The following is a 22,652-nucleotide window of genomic DNA, read 5'->3' as shown; positions in this document are numbered from 1 at the left end:
GTAAACAGTTCAAGCATGTCATCCACTACCTGCTCCGTGTACACAAACCACAGTCCAGGAAATGCGCCCGCATTAGTCACCTTACATGTCTTAATGCATGCAAATCATTCGAGTAAACAGCGTAGAAATGAAATTGCTCTTCTTCGCTTGTCTCAGTCCAAATACAGGGAACAACACAACAGCAGAACGAATCAGGTAAAGCATGCTGCAGTCGCATTCGTCAGCTGTTGCTCTGGATCTGCGTCTTGTATGACAGAAAGCTCACACAACCACAGGAAAGCGTTTCCTGTTAATAGCAAAGTACACCATTTTGGACACATTTCGCTATGCTTCTTCGATATTTTTTGATGAAGACTTTTAAAACTAAAAGCAGAGTGGGTCAAATTAAGTATGATAATTGGTTAATTTTCGACTCTAAATTGAATAAAAATGGTGTTTCAAGGATGAATGTAGTGCTCCAAATGACAGGTTCTAAACACATAACATCTGTCTGTCTCAGCATTCCCAAACCATAGGGAATTTAATATCCATTTATTTAACTTGTGTTCAGTTGGATTATGCCTGTTCCTAAGTTGAAGTCAAATAAAATGAAGCATGTTTTTGTTTTGAAGGAAACTCCCCTTGCTAGGGAGCTTCGATGACACTATTGTACTGTAACAGTGTAACTAAGTTGTGCTTCTCTGCCCTTTTGTCTTCCTCACCAGCACACGTTGACTTCATTCTGGGATTTAAATGCACTTTGATTACAGCTTTTTGTAATTCAATATAATAATTATAATATCATATTGTGGATTTATTCTGCCAAATGAAGTGTTGCATAAATTCATCTTCAGGTAACCACCGCTTAGTCCTGTCCAGGTTGCCAACTGAAGTGTTATTGTCAATAAAGATCGCAGGGCATTAGGTTTGGTAAGGAAGGATATAATTATAAGTAAGATAAGTAAAAAAATAGTGTTTTAGGGGTGGTTTTTCATGCTTTTGCTTTGACATATGCGTGAATTTTGATACAATGAGCCGTACAATTTCTTTCACTTTATGTCCATTTAAGGTCACATATCGAGTCTGCAGGACATGTTTGTGAACTCAGAGATGCTGATGAATTCCAGTCCACCTCAGAAGTGTCTGAGCTCATCTCCCAGAGTCCGCCATTCGAAGGAGCGTTGGCCATTCATCTGTTTAGAGCAGGCAGACTGCTCATAGGTAAACATCCTTGTGTTGGCAAAACTACATGTGGATGACACTCCCTTTTTCGTTCCCTTTATGTTTCACTGTTGCTCAGATCTGTTTGCTCTTCTCTCTGTCCGACTCTCACAATAGATGCAAAAATACCATTTGGTGTCATTTTTGGTGGAACGGACATAAATGAAGATGTGAAAGAAGAGCGGAAGCGTGTGGTTATGGAGCAGGTGCTTCTGAAGGCCAGGTGATGAAAACACAACAATAAATCACACGAGTGTCTAACAAGAGGGCGTCTTTCTAAAATATAACCTAATGAGCCTTTAGTTATCACTTGATATACATGTGCTTTTTGCAATTAGTGACAGATGGAAACATAAGGGATACATTTTTAGTTGTAAAAAGTGAAAATAAATGACTAATGTTGTGGAGACAGCTCGCGATTAGGTCCAGGTCCAACTCATTTGTGCGGGTTGTCGTTGCTTGGCACTCGCCTCGACTATTAAATATAATGGTGTCGATTCTACACTGTAAATAAGGCTTGTCCAACATCAAGGTGAGTTGCCTGTCCTCTGCCCTTACACTGAAATGCTAATAAGACATTTTGGATTCTGCTGGCAGACAGAAATGAGCAGATGTCTCCCCTGTGTATTAATAGGGTTCTTGTTGTCCCAGTTTGGAAAAGTATTATGAGTTCAGTACTGTATCTTCAAGTACTACTTCAAGTTGTTATGGAATTGCTTGATTTTGGGGAAGCATACATATAGAGCAGGAAATTGCACATGTAATCCAAATATTGGCAATTTTTTTCAAACTGTTTTGAGAAGCAGTCATTTTCATGCATAAATATAAATTAACTTTGAAATTTGAAATGTCTAACTAACATCACGAAGCATTTTTAAATTTAGATATCTTTCCTCCAGAGGGCTCTCTGCTCTTGGGTTCCTGCCTGCTGTTAATTTTCCTCATTTTTTTCATAATTATACTATTATAATCATCATCATTATTAATAATAATAACATTATTACATACTTAGTTTGTTTTAATATATTCATTTTTTTGTGTGTGGGGGCGCAAAAAGAACATTGGTATTATATAAGAAACCTTGTCATCTGATAATGCATGTCATGAATTATTCAGTGATTGTAAAATATGGAAAGATCAAGCATCACCTTCAAAGAACACAAAGTTTGGTATATAAAACGTATTTAATTATTTATTTATTTTCTCTTTCCCCATCAGATTTGCGGTTGCGTTCACTGAAAAAATGAAAAAGAGGGCTGAGCTGTTTCTGGTAAGGCATTTCCCTCACACATTGATTCCTCTTTCATGAGATAAACAGTCACCATTAGCACAGTTCATAATCAATTATATCGATAACATTGGCATGAACAGCTTCAAAGCAGTGCACTGCAGAGGAGTGTTGCTACATTAAAGGGGCCCTATTAGGGGCTTTTCGCAGTGTGGACTCTGCCTTGTAATGTTTGAGTTGAAGCTGACTCGTAGTGTTATGAACTAACAGAGAAATAAGGTGGTAAAGTCGATTCTGGTAAATAGTTCAGGCTGGTTTTGACTTGTGACGACTTCCTTGAGATGTGCGTCATTGTGGGTTGCAAACCAGCTATTTTGCGCAGCGAACCACCAGCTTAGAAGAAAAAAAAAAAAGGACATCACCTGAGGCGCAGAGGTGCGAGGCTGCAGAGCAGGAAGCGTATCAGAATCAGGCCACCCGGGACAAAATCTGCAGTGTGAAAAGCCCCTTAAGCTTTCCCATGTTTTCAGAGCCGTGGCATATCAGCCATTTCCTAGTCATTTTATCAATGTAAAACTGAGTCATTTTGTAAATTTTAAGTCACTATTCCTGTATAAATATAAACATTTCAATTTGTATCTTGATACAAAGCTTCTCCAAGTATTCAACTGACTGAAGTCGAAGAAAATAAATACACAATAGAGCCCCTCTAATATAATTATGAGTAATGACCTGCAGAACAATACCAAAATTGAGTTGGCATGAAGGAAGTTGTAGCTTCCCATGAGGCCGCATTGTTTTGACCTGCCATCCATCCATGTGTCACAGGCCATTTTTAAGGTATGATTGCTGCTCTTTTGCGTATGAATTGCTATTGTCTTTGTAGCTGACTGAATATTTTAATGTCATGAAGTGGAAGTCTAATTAAATAGCACCCAAGATGAATGGGAACTTGAACATAGGACTCAGTTCAAATTTATGAGTAAAAAAACAATAATAGTAAAGTAAATAAAGTTACTTGTTTATTAATGGTTAATATTTTTGGTGTTGTTTCACATTAACTTTCAATGACTATTCTTAACAAATCAACAAGATATATATATATATATATATATATATATATATATATAAATTGCAGGGCAGGAATCGACTTTTATATATATCTGAGGATTGCTGAGGTCATGACCCAGGTTTACATTAAGCATCAGTGTAAAGAAAAAGTTTAGAGGGTACTTCAAATTTATGAGTAAAAAAAACAATAATAGTAAAGTAAATAAAGTTACTTGTTTATTAATGGTTAATATTTTTGGTGTTGTTTCACATTAACTTTCAATGACTATTCTTAACAAATCAACAAGATATATATATATATAAATTGCAGGGCAGGAATCGACTTTTATATATATCTGAGGTTTGCTGAGGTCATGACCCAGGTTTACATTAAGCATCAGTGTAAAGAAAAAGTTTAGAGGGTACTTCAACTAGCAGCAGGATTCTGACGGCTTCAATAAATACAGCACATCAACGTTTAATATACACACTCTGCTACTGTGTTCCATAATAGTTTGACATTAAACAATATAATAGTGTTTTATTTTCAGATTAGATCCCAGCCGCGGGCTGCGGATTCCAGCGAGAGGGATGTTTTATCTCTGCCATTTAGTGGTGACAGCAGGCGGACAGGACAGCCACTGAGAGACATTGTTACACTTTTTATTGTGACAGAAAACACACACATAGAGGACGGATGCAGTCTGATTCCATCTAGTCAATTTCCTTTCCGTCCCCTCATGATTTATTTCACTGAAGTGCCATTATCTTAACAATTACCTTGCTGTGTTTATTTCTTAACTGGGAGTTTGGTTTAAGCGTGCTGTTTGTGGAAATAGCTTCTGTTCCGCATGAAACAAATCCAACAAAACTTAAATCTAATTACCTTGATCAAATGCTGCCTGTCAGTTCAGATTTATAGCAGTGGCTTTTGTTTGTTAATCAAATTCTTCTTATTTATTTCCTAGAAGCTTTCCCAAGGGAGTAAAATCTGTGTCCAGCCTCAAGGTAAGCAGATCATAAAGAGCATCCTCAGTTGATCTTCGCTGAACAACTGCATTGATATATATTCATCTCTTAATATGTCATGGCAATAAAAGAGCTGCCTCGCCCTGCAGTTTAGATGGCATGTCATGCTGAATATCCCAAATCGCTTTTCCATGATATTCCCTGCCAGTATCCTTGTTTGGCAAGTGCACCCCCTCACGGATTAAAGGAGTGTCCTGGGCCTGCTGCCTGGATGAGCTTGGCCCACACGTGGTTTTGCCTGGGTTACTGAACACACCGGTGTAGAGCGCTTCAATTATCGTTTTTAAATAAACCTTTATACTCCATTTGCTCGACTGATAACACCTACAGAGTACCCTGGTGTTTCATCTAATCTGAAAGTTAAAAAAAAATGATTTTCAATTAGAAATATTGCACAAGTAATCAAACTTAGCTCATAATGGTGCTCTTGAAACTGTAACTTTTTTCCTTTGAATCGTTTTATCTGTACTTCACAGGGATCCAGACCCAAGCAGCGGAGACGTTCTGCTGGTTGGAATTCCTACGGAGTGCAGGTGCCATGTGCTTTCAGAGTGGTTCAATGCCATTCTGAAATACTGACAGCATATTAGTCTTCTTGATGACATTATATGGTGTAGTGTACTGATGTAGGTCCTCTACTGTTCTAGTAATCGAGCTTAAAATGTTGGTTTTCAGTGAAGTCGCCAAAGATTCCAGAGCAAAGAGGACTATCAGGTGGCATCTGTAAATGACCACACTGTTTCACGAAGCCTCATCCGACAGACAGACATGTTTTTAACCTGTTGAACAGGTCAAAACCCGAAGTTCCGCCCTGTAATTGATTGTGAATAGAAGAATAGAGCGATGTATTGGCAGGTGTCTTGCAATGCGATACAGGAGTGGTGATGCAATACACTGCAATATATTGCAATAGTGTAAGTTCAGCAATATATTGTAATAAGAACCATCATCTCCCAGGAAGAAATCTGATAATGCTCTACAATATCAAAACATTAAAACAAGTTTATTGTGATGACGTCAGTCCAGTTAGACGTTTAGTTAAATTTCGTTGTTCGACAGAGAAATGAGTGACTCCCTTAATAAATAAAATAACTACAGTGTGCAAAGAGAACACATTAACGTACTGAACATGTCGCAAATGCAGCAGCATATCCAAGTATCTACCGATATATATTAAATGTAAACTTAAAATATCAAGACGAATCAAGAGTCGCGATGTTTCAGCAAAAATATAGAGGAATCAAGTATCTCGATATTTGTGTTTCGATATTTCGATATGAGGTTGAGCCTTCTCATGTGGACTTTGTCTGTTCTATATGGGAGATCTGGTCTCCCTCCCCGATTATACGGAGCATGTACTGTTGACTCTGAAGTTTCCCTGTTCATGGTGTCCCCAGACTCTCTCCTAATATCAGAAGGATTAGCTCCAGCTCTCCACATCCCTGAATAGTAAATGAAGGGCAGCCTTTTAGGTTTCATCCTGAACCACTTTACACATTAATTTGTTTTCTGGTCTGAGGTCGTTCGGTGCTGGACCCAATCTCACCCTGAGGTGGGGTACACTGTCGGCAGGTTGCAAGTCCACCACAGGGTGCAGACACCTTCTCACACACAGCGTAACCTGAAGACAAGTTTGCACTTAGTAGATGAAATTGGAAATTAAAAACATGCCATTACAGTAGCCCACAAATCGTATAGCCTAAAACATTAAGCTTTGTGACATGTTGGTGATGTTGGTGTGCTGTGCCTTTTTTCCTCTACACATCGTATGGTGTGTCTCAATTCTGGTTTCAAGTCCCACAGAATATTTTGCCAATAGTGCTGTGGAACTCCAGGTGCTCTGATGTGAACTTGAAAGTAATGTTTTTTGGGACAGGAGTGGCTTCTTCCAAGGTGCACATGAACTCCATTCTTGGTTTATGTTTTGTGTAGATCTGTCAGCCAAAAATTGAGTACCGGCCGGAGAACCCTGTCTTCAGCTGACACTCTTTGTGGAACACTGTAGGCACTGGCCATTGTTATTATTAATATTGAGCCTCATGCCGTGTGGACCAATGTTATTATTTGTGTGCACTCCACAACTTTTATTTTTTCATTTGCTTATCTATTTATTTTATTTAGTTTTTCTCCAATAATTCAATCATTTACACAATAGATGCCGCGGCCAAGAGTGGTTGTTACAGCCTATCACTGGTCTGACAATGTATATACACTGTTATCGCTGCATCGTTTACACACATTCTAGGCTTTAAATTGGACTTGGGATGTTAAGCCCACCCATGTACACTGTACAATGCTCACAGAAATCCCCACTGAGTGAGGAGAAAAAACAGTTGATTTATAGCCGTCCTGCCCAGAGCTATTTGTCACCACATTTCACAACTAGTGCAAGTCACAGTAATTGCCCACAGTCACTTCCCCTTTGCTATACTTGAAATGGGAGTCTCACCAGAGCTGTCTTCCCCTTTGTAGAAGGAATTACCATTTTCTTGTTCTCTTGGTTTAACGTGAGAAGCGTTTGGTCTGTTTTCTTTTGGAATTTGTTTTTCTTTACAAACCGATTAATTGGACCACAGTGGTCGTAGACTCATTTGATAATGCTCTATCTGTACTTGTATATCGACATTAGAAAGTAGCAGTCAATGTGACCCCAGAGGAGATAGACCATAGAATCAAATAGAATGATTTACTGCCCCTTCTACAGTTAAGATATGGCTGCTGTTATTGCAGTGGTGTTGGCTTCCAAGATAAATGGCTTTAGATCTTCCTATTGCAGCTTTGATGGTCAAAGCTTAATGTAAGAATTGTCTGTGTACTGTGTGTTTCACTCCTCCACACGCTCTACAACAAAAAAAAGACTGCACCAATGTGTTTTTAAATTGTGTGCTGATGTGTGCAACTCTTAAATAACAAATGTGGTAACACTGTTGTATGGGGGACTATTAATAAACTAATGACTTGCTTCTTCGCTTTCTAGCCTCAGTAATTCTGATGTAATTTGGTGGGAACCTTTGGTGACCATTCCAGGGTTAAAATATATTTAGTTTATATAACGATAATAAGCACCTTATACTGAAAAAAGCCTGTTTTGCAAGGGCAAGAGCATAAACTGCTTTTATTGTAGAGTGAATTATACTTTTTATAAATACTCAAATACAGCCACGGTTAGCACTTTGACCAAATGTACGCTTTATTATTTAGTTTTACGTTATTGGATCACAATTACCTTATGAATCAATTCTACCTCTATCATATACTGCATGTTCCCTAATCTAAATTGTGACTGTAACTTTTTATTTGGCTGTCTAGCAGTAGTTGAGTCTGCTTGAAGACATTAAAATGCCATAGAACATTGTCTCTTTTTTATGAAATACTTGCAAGTTTTGAGTGAAGGTTCCACACTGTCTCGGATGTCCTTGTTTTGTTGGCGGCTTGTTTTTGCAGGACTTAATGCTGGCAGACAATGTCACGATGTGTCTAGTTGCATCATGTGTCCTGAAACTTTTTGTCATAGTCATCTTCTTTCTGATATTGCAACCACCATTGACAGTTGCAGTTTATCTTGCCACGTCATTCAGGTCCTCCGGCCCACCCAATCCGGACCTCAATCTCTGGGCATTGAGGTCAACAGCGTTTGATGGCATGTCAACATTGTCAGATCAGAATTATTTAAACATATAATCATTTCATTAAAATGATGTAATATGAATTGGAACTGTGGGGAACATGATAATACAATGAAATAATCAAAATTATAATAACAATAGTTTAATTTTCACTTCAGTTACATTTGAACTATTAATTTCATTATTTTCAAATTGTATTTTAGGGTTCCAGTTTCTACTCCTTTTTTCTTTCATTTGTTCCACATTGTTTTCCTAAACAAAATAAAATATAAGACTTAAATTGTTTAGCTTTCCAGGCATAACAAGAGGTTATTGCAGCTTGTTTCTCACAAAGGTCTTTTCATGTTTATTTTTGTTGACTAAACACAGCATTAACAGCACATTCATTTCAAATATGTCCTCTGTAAAATATAAAAAAAGACGTCCCAACTGAGGGAACATACTAGTCTTTGTGTTTTTTTATTATGTCATCCCTTGGGTGTCGTACACTTATCAAAAGCAGAGATTTCAGCAGCGGTCCTCAGATGTTGGCCCATGAAAGCCATGTTTGTTCCGCCCGCTGCGTGCCCTGTCATGTGGCGTTAAAAGAGTACATGAGCTGTGGGGCTGAGAAGAACGTTGTGGAATAAGCCACCATTCCGAGAACCGTGATAGATCGAGGGCCTGCATGCAGGTGGCCTGTTTTTATCTTGTCTTGCGAGTGATTTCTTGTTTGTTCAATAATTGATGAGGTGTAAGAAAGTCTCTCGGAGCCTTGCACCTTCAATACGCTTTGAACATCATAGCTGGTTTTATTGTTCAGCTTCATGTTGTATTACGAAACAGAACAGAATATATTGCAGTTTACAGTTTTCGGTCCCACCTTAGATTAGGTAAACTCATTTGTGTGTGTATTTGCAGCATATTACCCTGTAATTACTCTTTATAAAGGACTTATTAATGTCTTGTTATGCAAGACTACATTTTATCCAGGAAAAGTTCACACTAAACAACAGCATAATTACTGATAACTGACCGGAAATAAGCAAGACATTAATTTATTATAGTTATAGTATTTATTGTGTTCCCCAATCTATAGTGTTATCCAGTATTCATATATATATATATATATATATATATATATATATATATATATATATATATATATATATATATATACTCAAAACCAAGTGGACCAGACATATATCTACTATTTTTACCTTCAATCTGAAACTATGGTGACTATATATATATATATATATATATATATATATATATATTTCTGGTCCACTTAGTTTTGAGCGTGCCACTCCACTATTAAATAAAAAGTAAAGGGGCTGGTGGCGTCCTTTCATGGTGCAGGACTCACTTTGTTTGGCTCCCTATGATGCTCTTCTCTCTCTTCTCTGTTTGTTTTTACAGTATCTTGTCATATTGATGGCATGAATTCTTGGCACTGCCCTTTCTCTCTGTGCTTATATTTTATGTCACGCAATCCCCAAGTCACGCCCGACCCTATCAGTGTATCATTTGTATACTGTACGTCTGTGTAGTATTGAGGGCTCCTACTGTAGTAAATGTTTGTTTATGAATCATCAACTGAGCCATAAATCTCAAGTAAAATAATTTGTGTCTAAATTAAGTATATTTTGTAGGTGAATGTTTTATTTTCCCTGTGAATTCTTAGTGTTTTAATTCTCAGTTTCTTCTACTTTGCTTGGCTCAAACACTATAGCATTCAGCGGATTAGAGATCATCTCATCATTAAAGCATCTTGTTCGCTGTGTAAAAATCCAAAATACTGTGCATGAGAATTACGGATGTTGAAACAAACAATTACCTTAATTGAGTGACTATATAGAACAGTATAATGAGGTGTCTGTTTCTAATCCAGTCAAATTAAGGACACAAGCCGATTTGTGGCACAATCCCTTTACCCAAATACATTGTTGTTTTTTCTTTAGTAACAAAGAGAAACAAACCAAAGTATTTATCTTGTGTTTTTTTATCTATTCTGTGACTACTAATTCCATTTAAAGCATAAATACTGAGAAACAGAAATCCTCATTGTGTCTGGAGCTATCTGCTGTTAACCTACTTTTGACTAATATGTAGGAATTTTACTTTAATCCCAGTACTGTGGAGTTATGACAAAAGATAGATAATAATATTATTTATTTATATATATATATATATATATATATATATATATATATATATATATATATATATATATATACACTAGAAATGGTAAAAACAGTTCTAGTGTATGAGATTTAAAATATAAACCCACCTTTTGTTTCTTCTCTTTTTTTTTAATTTTCTGTTCTAGTGTCATAGCATTGTATTATTTCCCATGAAGTTACTTTTGTCAGATACATTTTGTATCTGAATAACTGTCTGCATTAAAACCTATTGTTTAAATAGCCCCAGCTTTGAGCTCTTAAGCATTCTCAAAGACATTTTTACGAGTTAAATCTTGCATTTCTGATGTTAGAAATTCCGGCCAAATAAAGCTGGAGTTTAATACGAAGTGTGAATAGGGGTGGCACTTTGTGAAGATGAGCACGGATTAGATCATTGCAGCTAAATCAGCTAAATGGACACTGCTAATGAAACCATGTGTTCTCAGATCCCGTCAGCATGTTCATCCGTGCATATGCTCTTGTCATCACTCCGTCAATTGTGGCCCGTTCTTCACTGAATGAGCAATGGGAGTGAAGATTAATGTGGTGTGCTGAAACTCATATGTGTTCCCACCATCATCCAACACTAGTCAACCACGCACGCACGCACACACACACGCACACATACACACACACTCAAACTGAATATTCATGGGGCTGGTTCAACAGGATTTTTTTTTCGATAAGGAAACACGATTTCCTTTTAAAATTGTGTCTTCAAATTTTGGGCTTCCTTTTTCCCTCTCTTCGGCTGTCTTCAGAGCAGAGCTGCTTCAGTGTCTTTCATCTAGATCTGAGGACAACACTGAAGTTCCTAGCTTTTTATGCTTTCATGTCATCAAAAATCAATGAACGTCAGTACAGAGCATCCAGCACTTTAGAAAAGGGAACACATTAACCTTTAAAAAAAGCAATTCTTTGCTTATTTGCTGTACATAATCATTAGCTAGAGTTGTGTTGGTTGAAGACAGTTAGGGTGAACAAGGTAATGCATAATGATGAATAACTAGGGCGGTGTATTGGCAATACGATACATGAGTGGCGATACGATACATTGCGATATATATTGCGATACTCTATCAACGATATATTGTAATTACAGCCATCATTTTACGGGGGGAACTTGGATAATGCGATGCGACAATATGATGTGCATGAAAACAGGTTTGTTGTTATGTCAGTCCAGTTAGACTTTGAGTTAAATCCAGTGGAGAAATGAGTCGTTCCTGAAATCACCGAAAAACTACACCGTTCAAAAAGAAAATATTTTATTAAACACTTTAAAAATGTAGCAGCATATCCAAGTATGTATGTATTAAATAGTGATATAGCCGACTTAAAAAGCAAGTCAACATCACACTAGCAAGCAAAAATAACATTATAATGGTACAATGTTGCTATTTGATATTTTGAGTTATATTTTTCTATAAATAACTAGCAAATTTTCTGCAACATACTAACATAGTTTATTTATAAGTGTCCCTTGATCTAAAGGGCTACTAAAATAATCTATTATTCTATCTAGTATTTAGTGCTTTGCTGGTAGCTTTGATTTTATCAGTGAATTGGCTACATTTTTTTCGATGTTAAAGCAGTTTGACCCACAGTGAAATGTGAGCTGTTGCTGTGTAAAGGGGCGACATAAAACTAAAAGCAATTTAACAAGTGAGTCGCCCGATTGCTTGCTGTAAATACTGAGCACAGTAATGTCACTCATTCATCCTTTTCTTTCACGAGCCTGACCTTTGCCAGGTCATGGGGGTTTCCTCAGGTCCATCCGAGGTTTTCCTTCCACCAGCTGCTTAAGCTGGCTGGAGCGCTTCGTCTTCCACGGCAGGGTAATACCGTCATTGGCCAAATTATGATATTGATTTATGTTGTACATGATCTCAAATGCTTATTTCTAATAGAGCACACCCTCTTTTAATTGTTGATTTATTTTAATTGTACTAGTTTCACTGCTGTTGTTCACACCCTGCTTTGATTTGCCTTATTTGTTTTTCCCCACCAGTGTGTCGATTCATCAGCTAAATTGTCGCGTCAGGGTTGAGTCTGCGCTGATGTTTTCCATCGCTGATTATGATTCTGATGGAGATTATTGTTCCATTCTTAAGTATTCAACTGGAACTAAAGTTGTGATGCTCTTCTATGCGTCGCCGCAGCTGCAACCCTTCATGTCTGTTCGTCGAGTTTCAGAGCCCTGATCAGAAAATTGTGCTCGCGCATTAGTCACTGCTGTTTCAATTTTCCTCGTGACCTTGGGTGATGTATTGCTTTCATTATCTGCCGATGTACTTTGGATGTTCATTATGCAGTGTTTTGTTATTGTTGCGCTGTCATTCTGAGTGTCTGGCGTTTCTCCAGGAGTAAGCAGAGAGCATATGGATCAGCTGCGTGTCTTCTTGTTGATCTGTGGCCTCAGAAAAGTCAAGGACCCTCTCTATCTGGCTCAGGTCTTTTCAGGTACGTCATGCATGAGAGCACCATGTGTTTCGGTGGCAACTCTTTTTCCTTTTCTTTAAGGGTTCTTGCTCATCTATTGGCTTGTGGTGGGGCAATGGCTTTATCCTCATGAATAACAGATCACTTATGGAGGTTGTAATTGAAAATTAATGTAAAGTCAGAGTAAGTTAGCACAGTGTGACAGCTTATCTTAACCCTACAGAGACTTTCACGTTTGTGTGTTTAGCCCTCGTGCGGCGTTTTATGACAAAACCTTTCTGCTTTTAAATCTCACTCTTTTGACTCAAGAACATTCTCACTGCATGGTGGATTGCCTGGAAACTGATGATTTAAATTATAGTGGAGAGTCAGATCTGGTTTTGGAGGACGGCCCGGGTTGAGGATCTTGGTCATCGGCCAAATACTTGCAGCCTCTTCTTCTTCAATTTGTCCGAAGGCAAGTGAGGAGGTTCAGGCATCTTCACAACATGTCAGCGTCTGCTCTCATGAAGTATGGAAGTTTTCCACAGGCGTTTAGCGAGAGAGAATGAGGACCTCAGGCAGTCTGAGCGATGTCAATGCCATGACCCAGTAATGAACTCCTTTTTTAGTAGACAAAACTTTAATTTAAGCAGATCTAATAAATAAGACATTCAATTCACTCATTGATTTTCCAGCTCTTGTTCCCTTAATATGGCCACTGGAGGAGGGGTGGGGGTTGGAGCCAATCCCAGCAACTTCACCTAACTGTACAATCATTATTCATATGCAGTTTGGTCATAATGGTTGCATTACATTTGGCAGCACGTCACTCAACGTGATTCCATCTGAAGATGAGCAATAACGTCTACTTTTAATGTTGAGTTGGGATTCGTAAAATATACAATACTTTCTGTATTACCTTGCTTACACATTATTGTATCTATTCTCTTAATACATATTAAAGTAAGCTTTTAAAAATGTTATATAAAAAATCTATTTACAGCCCTTTATTTAATGTTTGCTTCTTTTTATTTCTCTCCACATTTGTTATTTTTTCCTCCATTCGTTAATATTTCCCCCCCCTGCAGCTATTAATGATATTTTTGTGCTCTATTTTGTTTTTTCTTCAGAGTGGCATGCTCAAAATCCTCAGAATATCTTGGTCATAATTGGACCCAAGGTAAGAAGGCTCTCTTTCTGAACTTTCACAACTGGTAGAATTATAGTTTAATTATTAATTATGAAGTTGTTTTGTTTTTTTTGAGCAGTCTTAAAAAAATGTTTCACAGTTCAAAATGTATTTTTGTTAATATATAAAGTAAATTATTTTCTCTGTGTTTCGAGCATTTTACTGCATTTTTTTTCCTGTCCTCTAGATAAGATTTATTCAGATATTTCCACAAAATTCACTCATAGATTTACTCGAAATTGTGGGCACACACCCCACCACCCCCACAACTCCACCCTCACACACAGTGGATTTGAACTCTCTCATGACCTCTGTGTTGAAATGTTGAAGGTAATTACTATGGTATTACTACTGTATTTAACATAGATGACCGGTTCTCACAGGATTAAGATCACAGACATCTCATAGAGTAATTAAAATAACCCCACAACCCCTGGTAAATTTCATTCAGTGTGAACAGGGTCATGGACTGGTACTCATACTACAGACTGTGGGAGTGCACACTTTTACTGAGATTCCACTTGGATTTGTCAGGCATGTCATTTCATGTGTGTTGTTAGCTCGCAAAATTAGCATTTGCAACACCTTATACCTTCATTCAGGTTGTATTTCTTGTTTTTTTTGAATGAAGTTTCTGATGATTTCTGCCTAAAAAGCTTCAGCCAACTGTGCTGACAAGAAGCACTGTCTTGTTTTCGAAACCCCCTCTCTCACTTGCCTGACCAGTGACCTGGAAATAGTGTGTTGTTTTACTGCACATGGATGCGCCAATATGTTTATGTGTTGATTTAAATCCTGTTGAGCAGCATCACGCATCTGTTCTGGGTATTGTTCCTGGAAATGTACTTTATGTAAAGGAGAATGTGTCAAGAGACAAGAGTTTAGCAGATGCATTTTTACTGCGCTTTCTTTCAAGTAAATATATATTTTACCATAATAATTTGCATTTGCCTGTTGCTGTCATGGGTTTCTTTCTGCAATTTTGAAGTCACAATTCATGTGTCAGGCTTTAGTAGTTAATCCTCCCCTGTTTCTTTTCTTCAAATTCTTCAAATCCTATTGATTTCTCGACAGTTTTGACTTGATCTTCCCCATCACAGGCTTTGATATAACATTTGTGCTTAGTGTCTGTTCTTTTCTCTCAAACAGTGGTGTCAGACTAAAGGTATGTTCCGCTGTAGTTTTGCTCAAAAAACAAGTCAATTAGACACGGCCAGGGGGCTTACACACTCTCGCTGCTTCTCTGAGCTGCACTTCCTCTGTTGTTGTTTGATGAAATGGTTCAGTAGAGGCAGAGACGCGTGATTCATCTCGACACCTCGAAATCACAGAAAAGGGTGTTTGTTTCTCCCAGAAATGGAAATGTGTGGGGTTTTTTTTTACATCAGCATGTCCCTTGATAATAATGGTGTACCTCTCGTGAAAATGTGCACGAGGAGTCGGAGGAGTTTAGAGAAACATAAATACATTTTATGCAAGAGACCGAAAATAATTAGGCGTCCGGATCACAATGGTTCTGCTTCAAAAGTCACGTGGATGAAAAGACGGGACCAGCAGATCTGAGTTATCAGATTTGGTTTGAGCCGTTCACCTTCACAGCAGGATGTTAGCTGACTTTGATTCATAAACAAACCAGTTGTATGATTTCACACTGTGCATGACAACACAGTTATAACCTCATGAAAACTATAATCTTCAAAGACATCGCACGGAAAAAAAACACGGCAGTTTGTTATGGGGTATTTATGTACAGGCATCATCCAGCGCTTAGTTGAAGTCCGGCCACAGGGGCATCAGCAAGAGCCAAGAATCCAAGACGTCATTCTCCCCAGATGCCTTGACTGGCCACTGGCGTGAATGAGGAGGAGCAGTGGCACCTCTTCCCGTCTCACCTGGATGATTGAGCTACTCACCATAACATTCAGGGAGAGTCCAGCCACCCTCAGAAAACTCTGTACTGTAGGTGTGAGTAGAGATTGAATCCAGAGCTTCTGCCTATGGTGCTGCTCTTTCTTCTACAGTCAGACTTAAAGAAATTCATCAACAATATAGTGGACTAAATGCGGCCCACGTGCCTTACATTTGACACGTGATTTCAGATTTCTCTGTCAACAATAAAGCCAAATCATTTTAGCATGATGGCTTGACAACGTATATTTTCATTAACAAATAATAAATATTATTATTAATAAATTGTTAATTTTGATATGAAATGAAATCTGTGCAACGTAGGTCATAAAAAGGAATGTAAAAATACATACTTTTATATTTTTATTAAAAGAAATGATTGAAAGTAGCAGAAAATCCTTTTTTTTTTTATTTAATCCGAAGAAAAATTATCATGTATGTAGTGTTTTCAGTTCATTTTTTTTTCTTGCATACATTTAAATCCTTGATTTACTGTACAACAGCGAGGCATATTATTAATAAATGAATAAATGGCTTGTACTCAGAATCAGAATCAGAATCAGAATCAAATTTATTGCCATGGTCAGTGGGGAGCCCACTGACTAGGAAAGTGCCTTGGAATAAAGTGCAACAAAAAAAAAATAAAATAAATAAAATAAAATAAATAGAATAACATTACAACAAGGCTGTTCATGAATTTAACAGTCTGACGGCCGAGGGAAAGAAGCTGTTCCTGTGACGGGAGGTTCTGGTCTGGATGGACCGTAGCCTCCTGCCAGAGGGAAGAGGAACAAACAGTCCATGACCAGGGTGAGAAGGGTCGGCTCTGATCCGACCTGCACGTCTCTGGGTCCTAGAGGCATACAGGTCATGAAGAGGTGGCAGGCTGCAACCGATCATAACATAAATCCTCAGTTGTTCCGATCATAAGTGTGCTCTGCACTTGTCATTTTGAGGAAAAATTGGGTTAGTTTTTTTGATCATGTTGCGACGCAGTCCTCTGTGACCATAACCATCAGATTACCTCAAATTATCATGGCGACAACCTCGATACTGAGAAGCCAATGATGCTTTAGCGTGTACAGGGAAAAGCATGAAGACAAAACAACATTAAAGTCGTCAGGAAAACAGATTGGAGTTCCAATAATATTGACTCTGCAAAAGCATCATTTGCGCTATATGATCCGTCCCCTGCTGCTTCCACGACCGACCCCTTAATCCCAGATTACGTCCAGATGCAAAAAATAGTCTGTTTAGATTCGCTGATGTGAATTCACACATGCTTTGCGGCAGACTCCATTTCCAAATTCCCCATGATATGAAAGAGCGAAGTAGCCCCTTGCTTGGCAACATCTTTGACCTAAATTGCTGCGCTTTGACTTTCCTGTTGGCAAACTCATGCACACAAATCCCACGTAGCAATTAATCAGATTGGCCACCCACTCCACCCTGACCCCAATCTCTGAAAATACAGGATTTCACAAAATGATTTCTCATGGTAGAAATATTAATTGTTGCCTTTGTTTATTGCGTCCTCTCTGCTGACAATGAGGCTTTTGCTTGCTAAATAGCAAAAGTGCCTGATCTGTCTTTTCCCCCTCAGATCGATCCTTCGCTCACCATTGAAGTAGAAGCTGTTGTGAAGCGGTAATGTATTCCTCTTTGTTTCTGCGTACGCGAGGGTGTGTGTGTGCGCGCTTGAATCAGATGTGCACTTCATTGTGTCATATTCAAATGTCAAATAAAAGGCAGACCTCACAGGGTCTTTCTATCGTCAATTCCTGGTTAAGGGGATTTAGATTTAGATTTTGTTGTTGATGTGTCTTTACCATCAAATAAATATGAAGGCGTTTAATATCAATTCATATCTTCATATCTCATCTTCATAGCTTCATCACAATTTTTTATTTATCGCATTTACAGTAGCTATTTGACCCCATGGTCTTAGGTCGGTCAGCACCACCGACCCCTTGGTTCCAAACATCCTGACTATCTTTTCGAGTGGATCTGTGGTCTATTCTTGCCTTTCTGATGTCTCAGCTATCCACCTTTATGTTTATGTTATGTCAACGCTTGTTATCAGTAATAGGTAGGTAGCCATACTGCTGTTGTTATTACCATAAATACCAGACTATAGAGTGCACCGGAATATTCGCCTCACCCCCAAAATTTAAGAAGGAAAATAGAGAGGTTCATACATAAGACACACCGGCCTATAAGCCGCGGGTGCAGTGGTGCTGTCTGCACCGTAGAAAGTTCATTGGTGCACCTGGATGCTCTGTTGGCAGAGCTGTAGACACACAGGCGAAAACAGCACATTTGAGCGCTGTGATGTCATTGGTTTGATGTGACGAGGCGCAATATGTTGGCAGCATGACGCTCTTTAGCCTGTAAAAATCCATATGTCAGCCACGTCGATGTTTAAGCTGCAGGCTCAGACCGTATGAAAACAGTAACGGCTTATAGTCCAGAAATTACTGTGGTTACTGTTGCTGGTAGTGACGACATCATCGCCGAAAGTTGTGCAGTTAAACTACTTAAATTAATTACCTGTTTTTAATCTCTTTGTAATGTGACTTAAGAATGTATTTTGCTTCACGAGGAAACTGTGTTTAATGAGATTAAACAAGATGAAACATTTCTTTACATACAACCCATGGCGAAAATTAAGGAATCACCAGTCTTGGATGATGTTCATTCAGTTTTTTAATTTTGTAGAAAAAAGGCAGATCACAGACACAAGTCCATGTTTTTCTTTTTGGTCTAAAAAAGTAATTGTTACTGACTACCACTTTGTTTCCTGGATTTCTTTTAGTTTCTTAACCAAGAACGTTGCCAATCAAAATGACTTTTTGTGATGTTTTGTGTCATGTCTGTGATCTGCCATTTTTCTACTGGTGATTCTATATATATATATATATATATATATATATATATATATATATATATATATATATATATATATATATATATATAGTAGCAGGGTTGGCTGTAATTGAGTTCATTTCCATCAATTCCTCTTCATTTTTTATATATATATATATATATATATATATAAAATGAAGAGGAATTGATGGAAATGAAGTGAATTACAGCCAACCCTGCTACTTGCATCAATATGACACAAAATATTCTGAAATTGCTGACAGCTTAATAGTTAGTTCAAGCATGTAGAAGCAGTTTAAACCAGAGAAGCTTTGGACGAAGCCTCAACTCCCCGACTCCCCAGTCTTGGCAAATTAAAAAATATTTCTGCCCAAAGCTCTCCCAACTCAGAGACCTACTGTGCTGCAGGAAAGTGCCGTACATGGTTTGAGCCTCACCTGGAATGTCTGTGTTTGTCACGCATAGTTAAACCACATTTCCAACCCGAAGCTTGTCTCGGCCGCTCAGCGTCATTCATGCCTTCATAAACTGTGAGTCACTTAGATTCCAGCTCTGCGATCACAGAACACCCGGGGTCTTCTTGGCCCACGAGAGGAGCCAGGAGGAGCTGCACGCTGCCATGAAAAGGTGCTTCGCCCTGGTGAACTGCTCCATATCAGAGGGCATGTCAGCCGCCATCTTGGAGGTAAGCTGGACACAGGTTGCCGTGTTTAGCACTTTATTTAGATTCGGAACAAGGGCTGTTCATTAAATGGGTTGGCTATTCCTCAACAGCCCAGTTGACCACTGCAGGCGCAGCTCCCCGAATTAATTCCTTGACTCTGATCTTTCTGTTCCTGAGTGAGGCAAAGCAGCAAATCCACTTAATCTCTTTTAAACACAGTCGATTAAGACAATCCACAGTAGGCTTAAGGTCTGATTAGGATGTTAGCATGTTTGACTCAGCAACCTGCTGAAGGTATTATCAGATGCACGTTGTTAAATCGGTACGAGGACATGAGAATAATCAGATTCTGACGTTGTCCTTCTCTTTTGCCGCTGTCGTGCTGTTTGCTGTAAACAGGCCATGGATCTGGAGCTACCTGTGGTGGTCAGGAACATCCCGGGAAATGCAGCGATCGTGCGACACCAGGTCACGGGACTGCTTTACGCTTCTCCTCAGGTTTGTAGAGGAACCCTTATGAGGTCAGCACAAGTCATAATCTCACTTAAGCTTGAGGTGGGAATGCAAGGAGGAGGTTGTGTGTGCACGCCCATGGTATCACGGTGGCCGTCTCATGCTCATTCAACTAAAGAAAATCTACTAAAAATAATATCTTTCATCTATGTGAAGTGACACATAAGTCAATGGCATGTCACCGTTTCCCCAACCCCACAGAAATCCCATCATCTAATGGCAGCATATGGTAGAAACTAGCTCCCACAGAAGGTTCAAGCAGTTTGACATTTAATAAGTTTAGTAGTAGAAGGACAACAACACAAGTTAAGTCCAGTGAAAAAGAGGGCAGGCTGGTGCAGATGCCTGCTGCTGTAGGCGGGGATAAGTCCACTCCAGGGGGGGTCACGTGTGTAAGATATAGGCTCGCACAGATGGTTGCCGAGACTTCCACAAGTTAAACCCTGACAACAGCCCGTCCTGACCGAGAGTCTGTGCCAGATCCGTTCCAGCCAATCGCAACTGCAAACTCTTGGCCAGGCTTTTCTGCGAATCGACAAAACTAATGGGCTAGACTTTCTTTTTTTAGCATTCTCTTGCGGTAGATCTGATTTTCTTGTCCAGTTTCTTTTTGGTTACTTTGTGTCGCTTCCAAAATGACCATCGGCTCTTGCTCTCACATGAACTAGTACAGTGATTGTGCTATGAAAGTCGAGCCCTAATCCTGTTGCCGAGGATTTATAGCTCTCCTATATCAGAGGTCAACATGTGAAGAGCTTCTCCGGCCGTAATCGCATCACTTTTTTCTAAAGAAGAGGAAGTTAGCTGGTGTAAAAAATGGCTTCCTTACTGGCGTCCCACTGCGCTGACGTCTCCGCTTGTGTCTTTTCTCTCTGCTGATGAGCTGCTGGGATGAAGATGATTGATCGACCTTCCATCAATGCAGCGTCTCTTATTTTTAATTGTCAATTTCATCTCTCCGCTTGCCCTCTAGGCAGCTGGTGGGTAGTGATATATAACTGTCCCAGTTTATTTTTCCCTCCCCTGCATTCACAAGGAAATTAAAAACGACAGCTATTATGTTGTCCTTTGAAAAAAAAAAAAAAAAAAAAAAAACAGGGCCCGTGGAATGACAGGACTTTCATCCAGAGCCACAAAATACTCCCGGTTTTCTGCATCAAACCCAAAAGCAAAGCGGTGCACTGATCTGCACGCAGGAATCTGAATTTGTTTTTACAATCTTACAGGAATTTATACGACAGTCTGAGAGGCTGCTTTCGGACGAAGATTTGAGGGAACAAGTGGTAAAGAATGGGAAGCAGTACGTGCAGAAGCATCACAGTCCAGAGCAGGAAAGAGAAACGTACCAGAGGCTTGTGGGCTCCCTCCACTGCGCCTGAAGATGTACCCTTCAAATCCACTTAGTGTCTGAACAACCTCAGCTACACAGAACTGCAGCACACTCTTATTGTTAGCAATAGGATAGATGCACCACACTGTCTGGTTTTCATTATCTACTCGGTCAAGGAATGTCGGGGGGGTGTACTGTAATGGTTTTTAATATGATGAATAATTATTTATTTTTCAATTTTTAACGTACGGTGTTATGTTTTTAACCAACATCAATTATCTAATAAAAGCCCAACTCCGTTGAAGGTTTATTTATTTGCATTTTAGAATTAGTAAAGGATGTTTTTTTGACTGTCGGACTGACAGAGATGGACAATATGATGACATGAAATCATAAACAATTGGAACGTGTTGACGCTCTACCAGCGTGAGGAGATGACACACACTCACATTCTTTCTATACATAGCAGATCTATGCTGATGCGTTCCTTCACTTGTGGCAGGACATTCAACAAAGCACAATTTCCCCTTTGGCCGAAGTAGCATTGGAGGTGAGCTGCTTAAATATAGTTTCATCTTTGTTAAGTTATATCTGTATAAACTTTTATTTTGTAAGTTGTACCAAATCAGTGGAGCGTAAGGGCTAATAGATGAGGCATCATGAAACAGTATTGCAGGGTTGATGACACAGTGTCCTAATACTCTTGGCTTAGAAATGATATTGATGTTGATGTGAGGTTTCATTGAATTAGCTGTTCAAGTCCAGACACAGTGCCATCTGGTGGCCTGAAAATCACAACACTGTTTCATGAAACCTCATCAACCCTGCAACTCTGTTTCATGAAACCTCATGTACTCATCTACATCTACATCTACATCTACTCACTACATCACTTATAAGGGCACCTCATTTATACCACCCCCGTTCTTGTCAACACAATAAAATTCTTCCGGGTGTCGAACTCAGACTCAGCGGCCAAATCTGGCTGGTGCTAAGAGCCGTTAATACGAATAATACCAGCTCACTAGCAAAGCATGTCGACATCACGACCGTCCGAGGTTTGTGTTCAAGGGTTCTGACAGTTTAAGCTAAAACTGTCCACAGAGTTGGTCTGGAAAATTCCTGAAAGTTGATGCAGGTGAAAGGGAATTGGATGACAGATGGGGAAGCAGATGGAAAGCCTGACCGTCTCCTGTGTTTTCAGTCAGTGGTAAAGGAGGACAATGTATGTATTTTGAAGCAACCCACACAGAAGCCTTACGCTACAGTTAGCCTTCCGTTGTTAAAAGGGATGCTGATGTCAGATTCTGTTTTGAGTGTTTTGTTGTTCCAGTCAAGGAATGTCATTTACAGACTGTTCAATAAACATGAGTTTTATTCCGCCTTTGGCTTTTTCTGTGTTCTCATCGTACACACTCACACGCCAGACATTATATTTGT

At 39.0% G+C, this 22,652-nt stretch overlaps 1 protein-coding gene across 2 annotated transcripts; it reads left to right on the top strand.

Moving 5' to 3' along the window:
• Positions 1–6: 6 nt before the first annotated feature.
• Positions 7–22,592, top strand: glt1d1 (glycosyltransferase 1 domain containing 1). 2 transcript variants are annotated; one of them, XM_053869621.1, is made up of 12 exons: positions 7–195; positions 1,049–1,200; positions 1,318–1,423; positions 2,419–2,470; positions 4,450–4,486; positions 4,984–5,040; positions 12,663–12,761; positions 13,853–13,902; positions 17,423–17,466; positions 19,270–19,390; positions 19,769–19,867; positions 21,109–22,592. In XM_053869621.1, the coding sequence occupies exons 1-12, from the start codon at positions 98–100 to the stop codon at positions 21,259–21,261; spliced, it is 1,068 nt and encodes a 355-aa protein (XP_053725596.1). In that variant the 5' UTR covers positions 7–97; the 3' UTR covers positions 21,262–22,592. The 2 variants fall into 2 exon arrangements, with proteins under 2 accessions (XP_053725596.1, XP_053725595.1); XM_053869620.1 differs by having other exon boundaries at positions 4,447–4,486.
• Positions 22,593–22,652: the final 60 nt, after the last annotated feature.

The sequence above is a fragment of the Synchiropus splendidus genome, chromosome 7 (assembly GCF_027744825.2).
Source record: "Synchiropus splendidus isolate RoL2022-P1 chromosome 7, RoL_Sspl_1.0, whole genome shotgun sequence".
Lineage (NCBI taxonomy): Eukaryota > Metazoa > Chordata > Actinopteri > Syngnathiformes > Callionymidae > Synchiropus > Synchiropus splendidus.
Note: the sequence above shows the minus strand (reverse complement) of the source record. Positions and strands in the feature narration are given on the sequence as shown.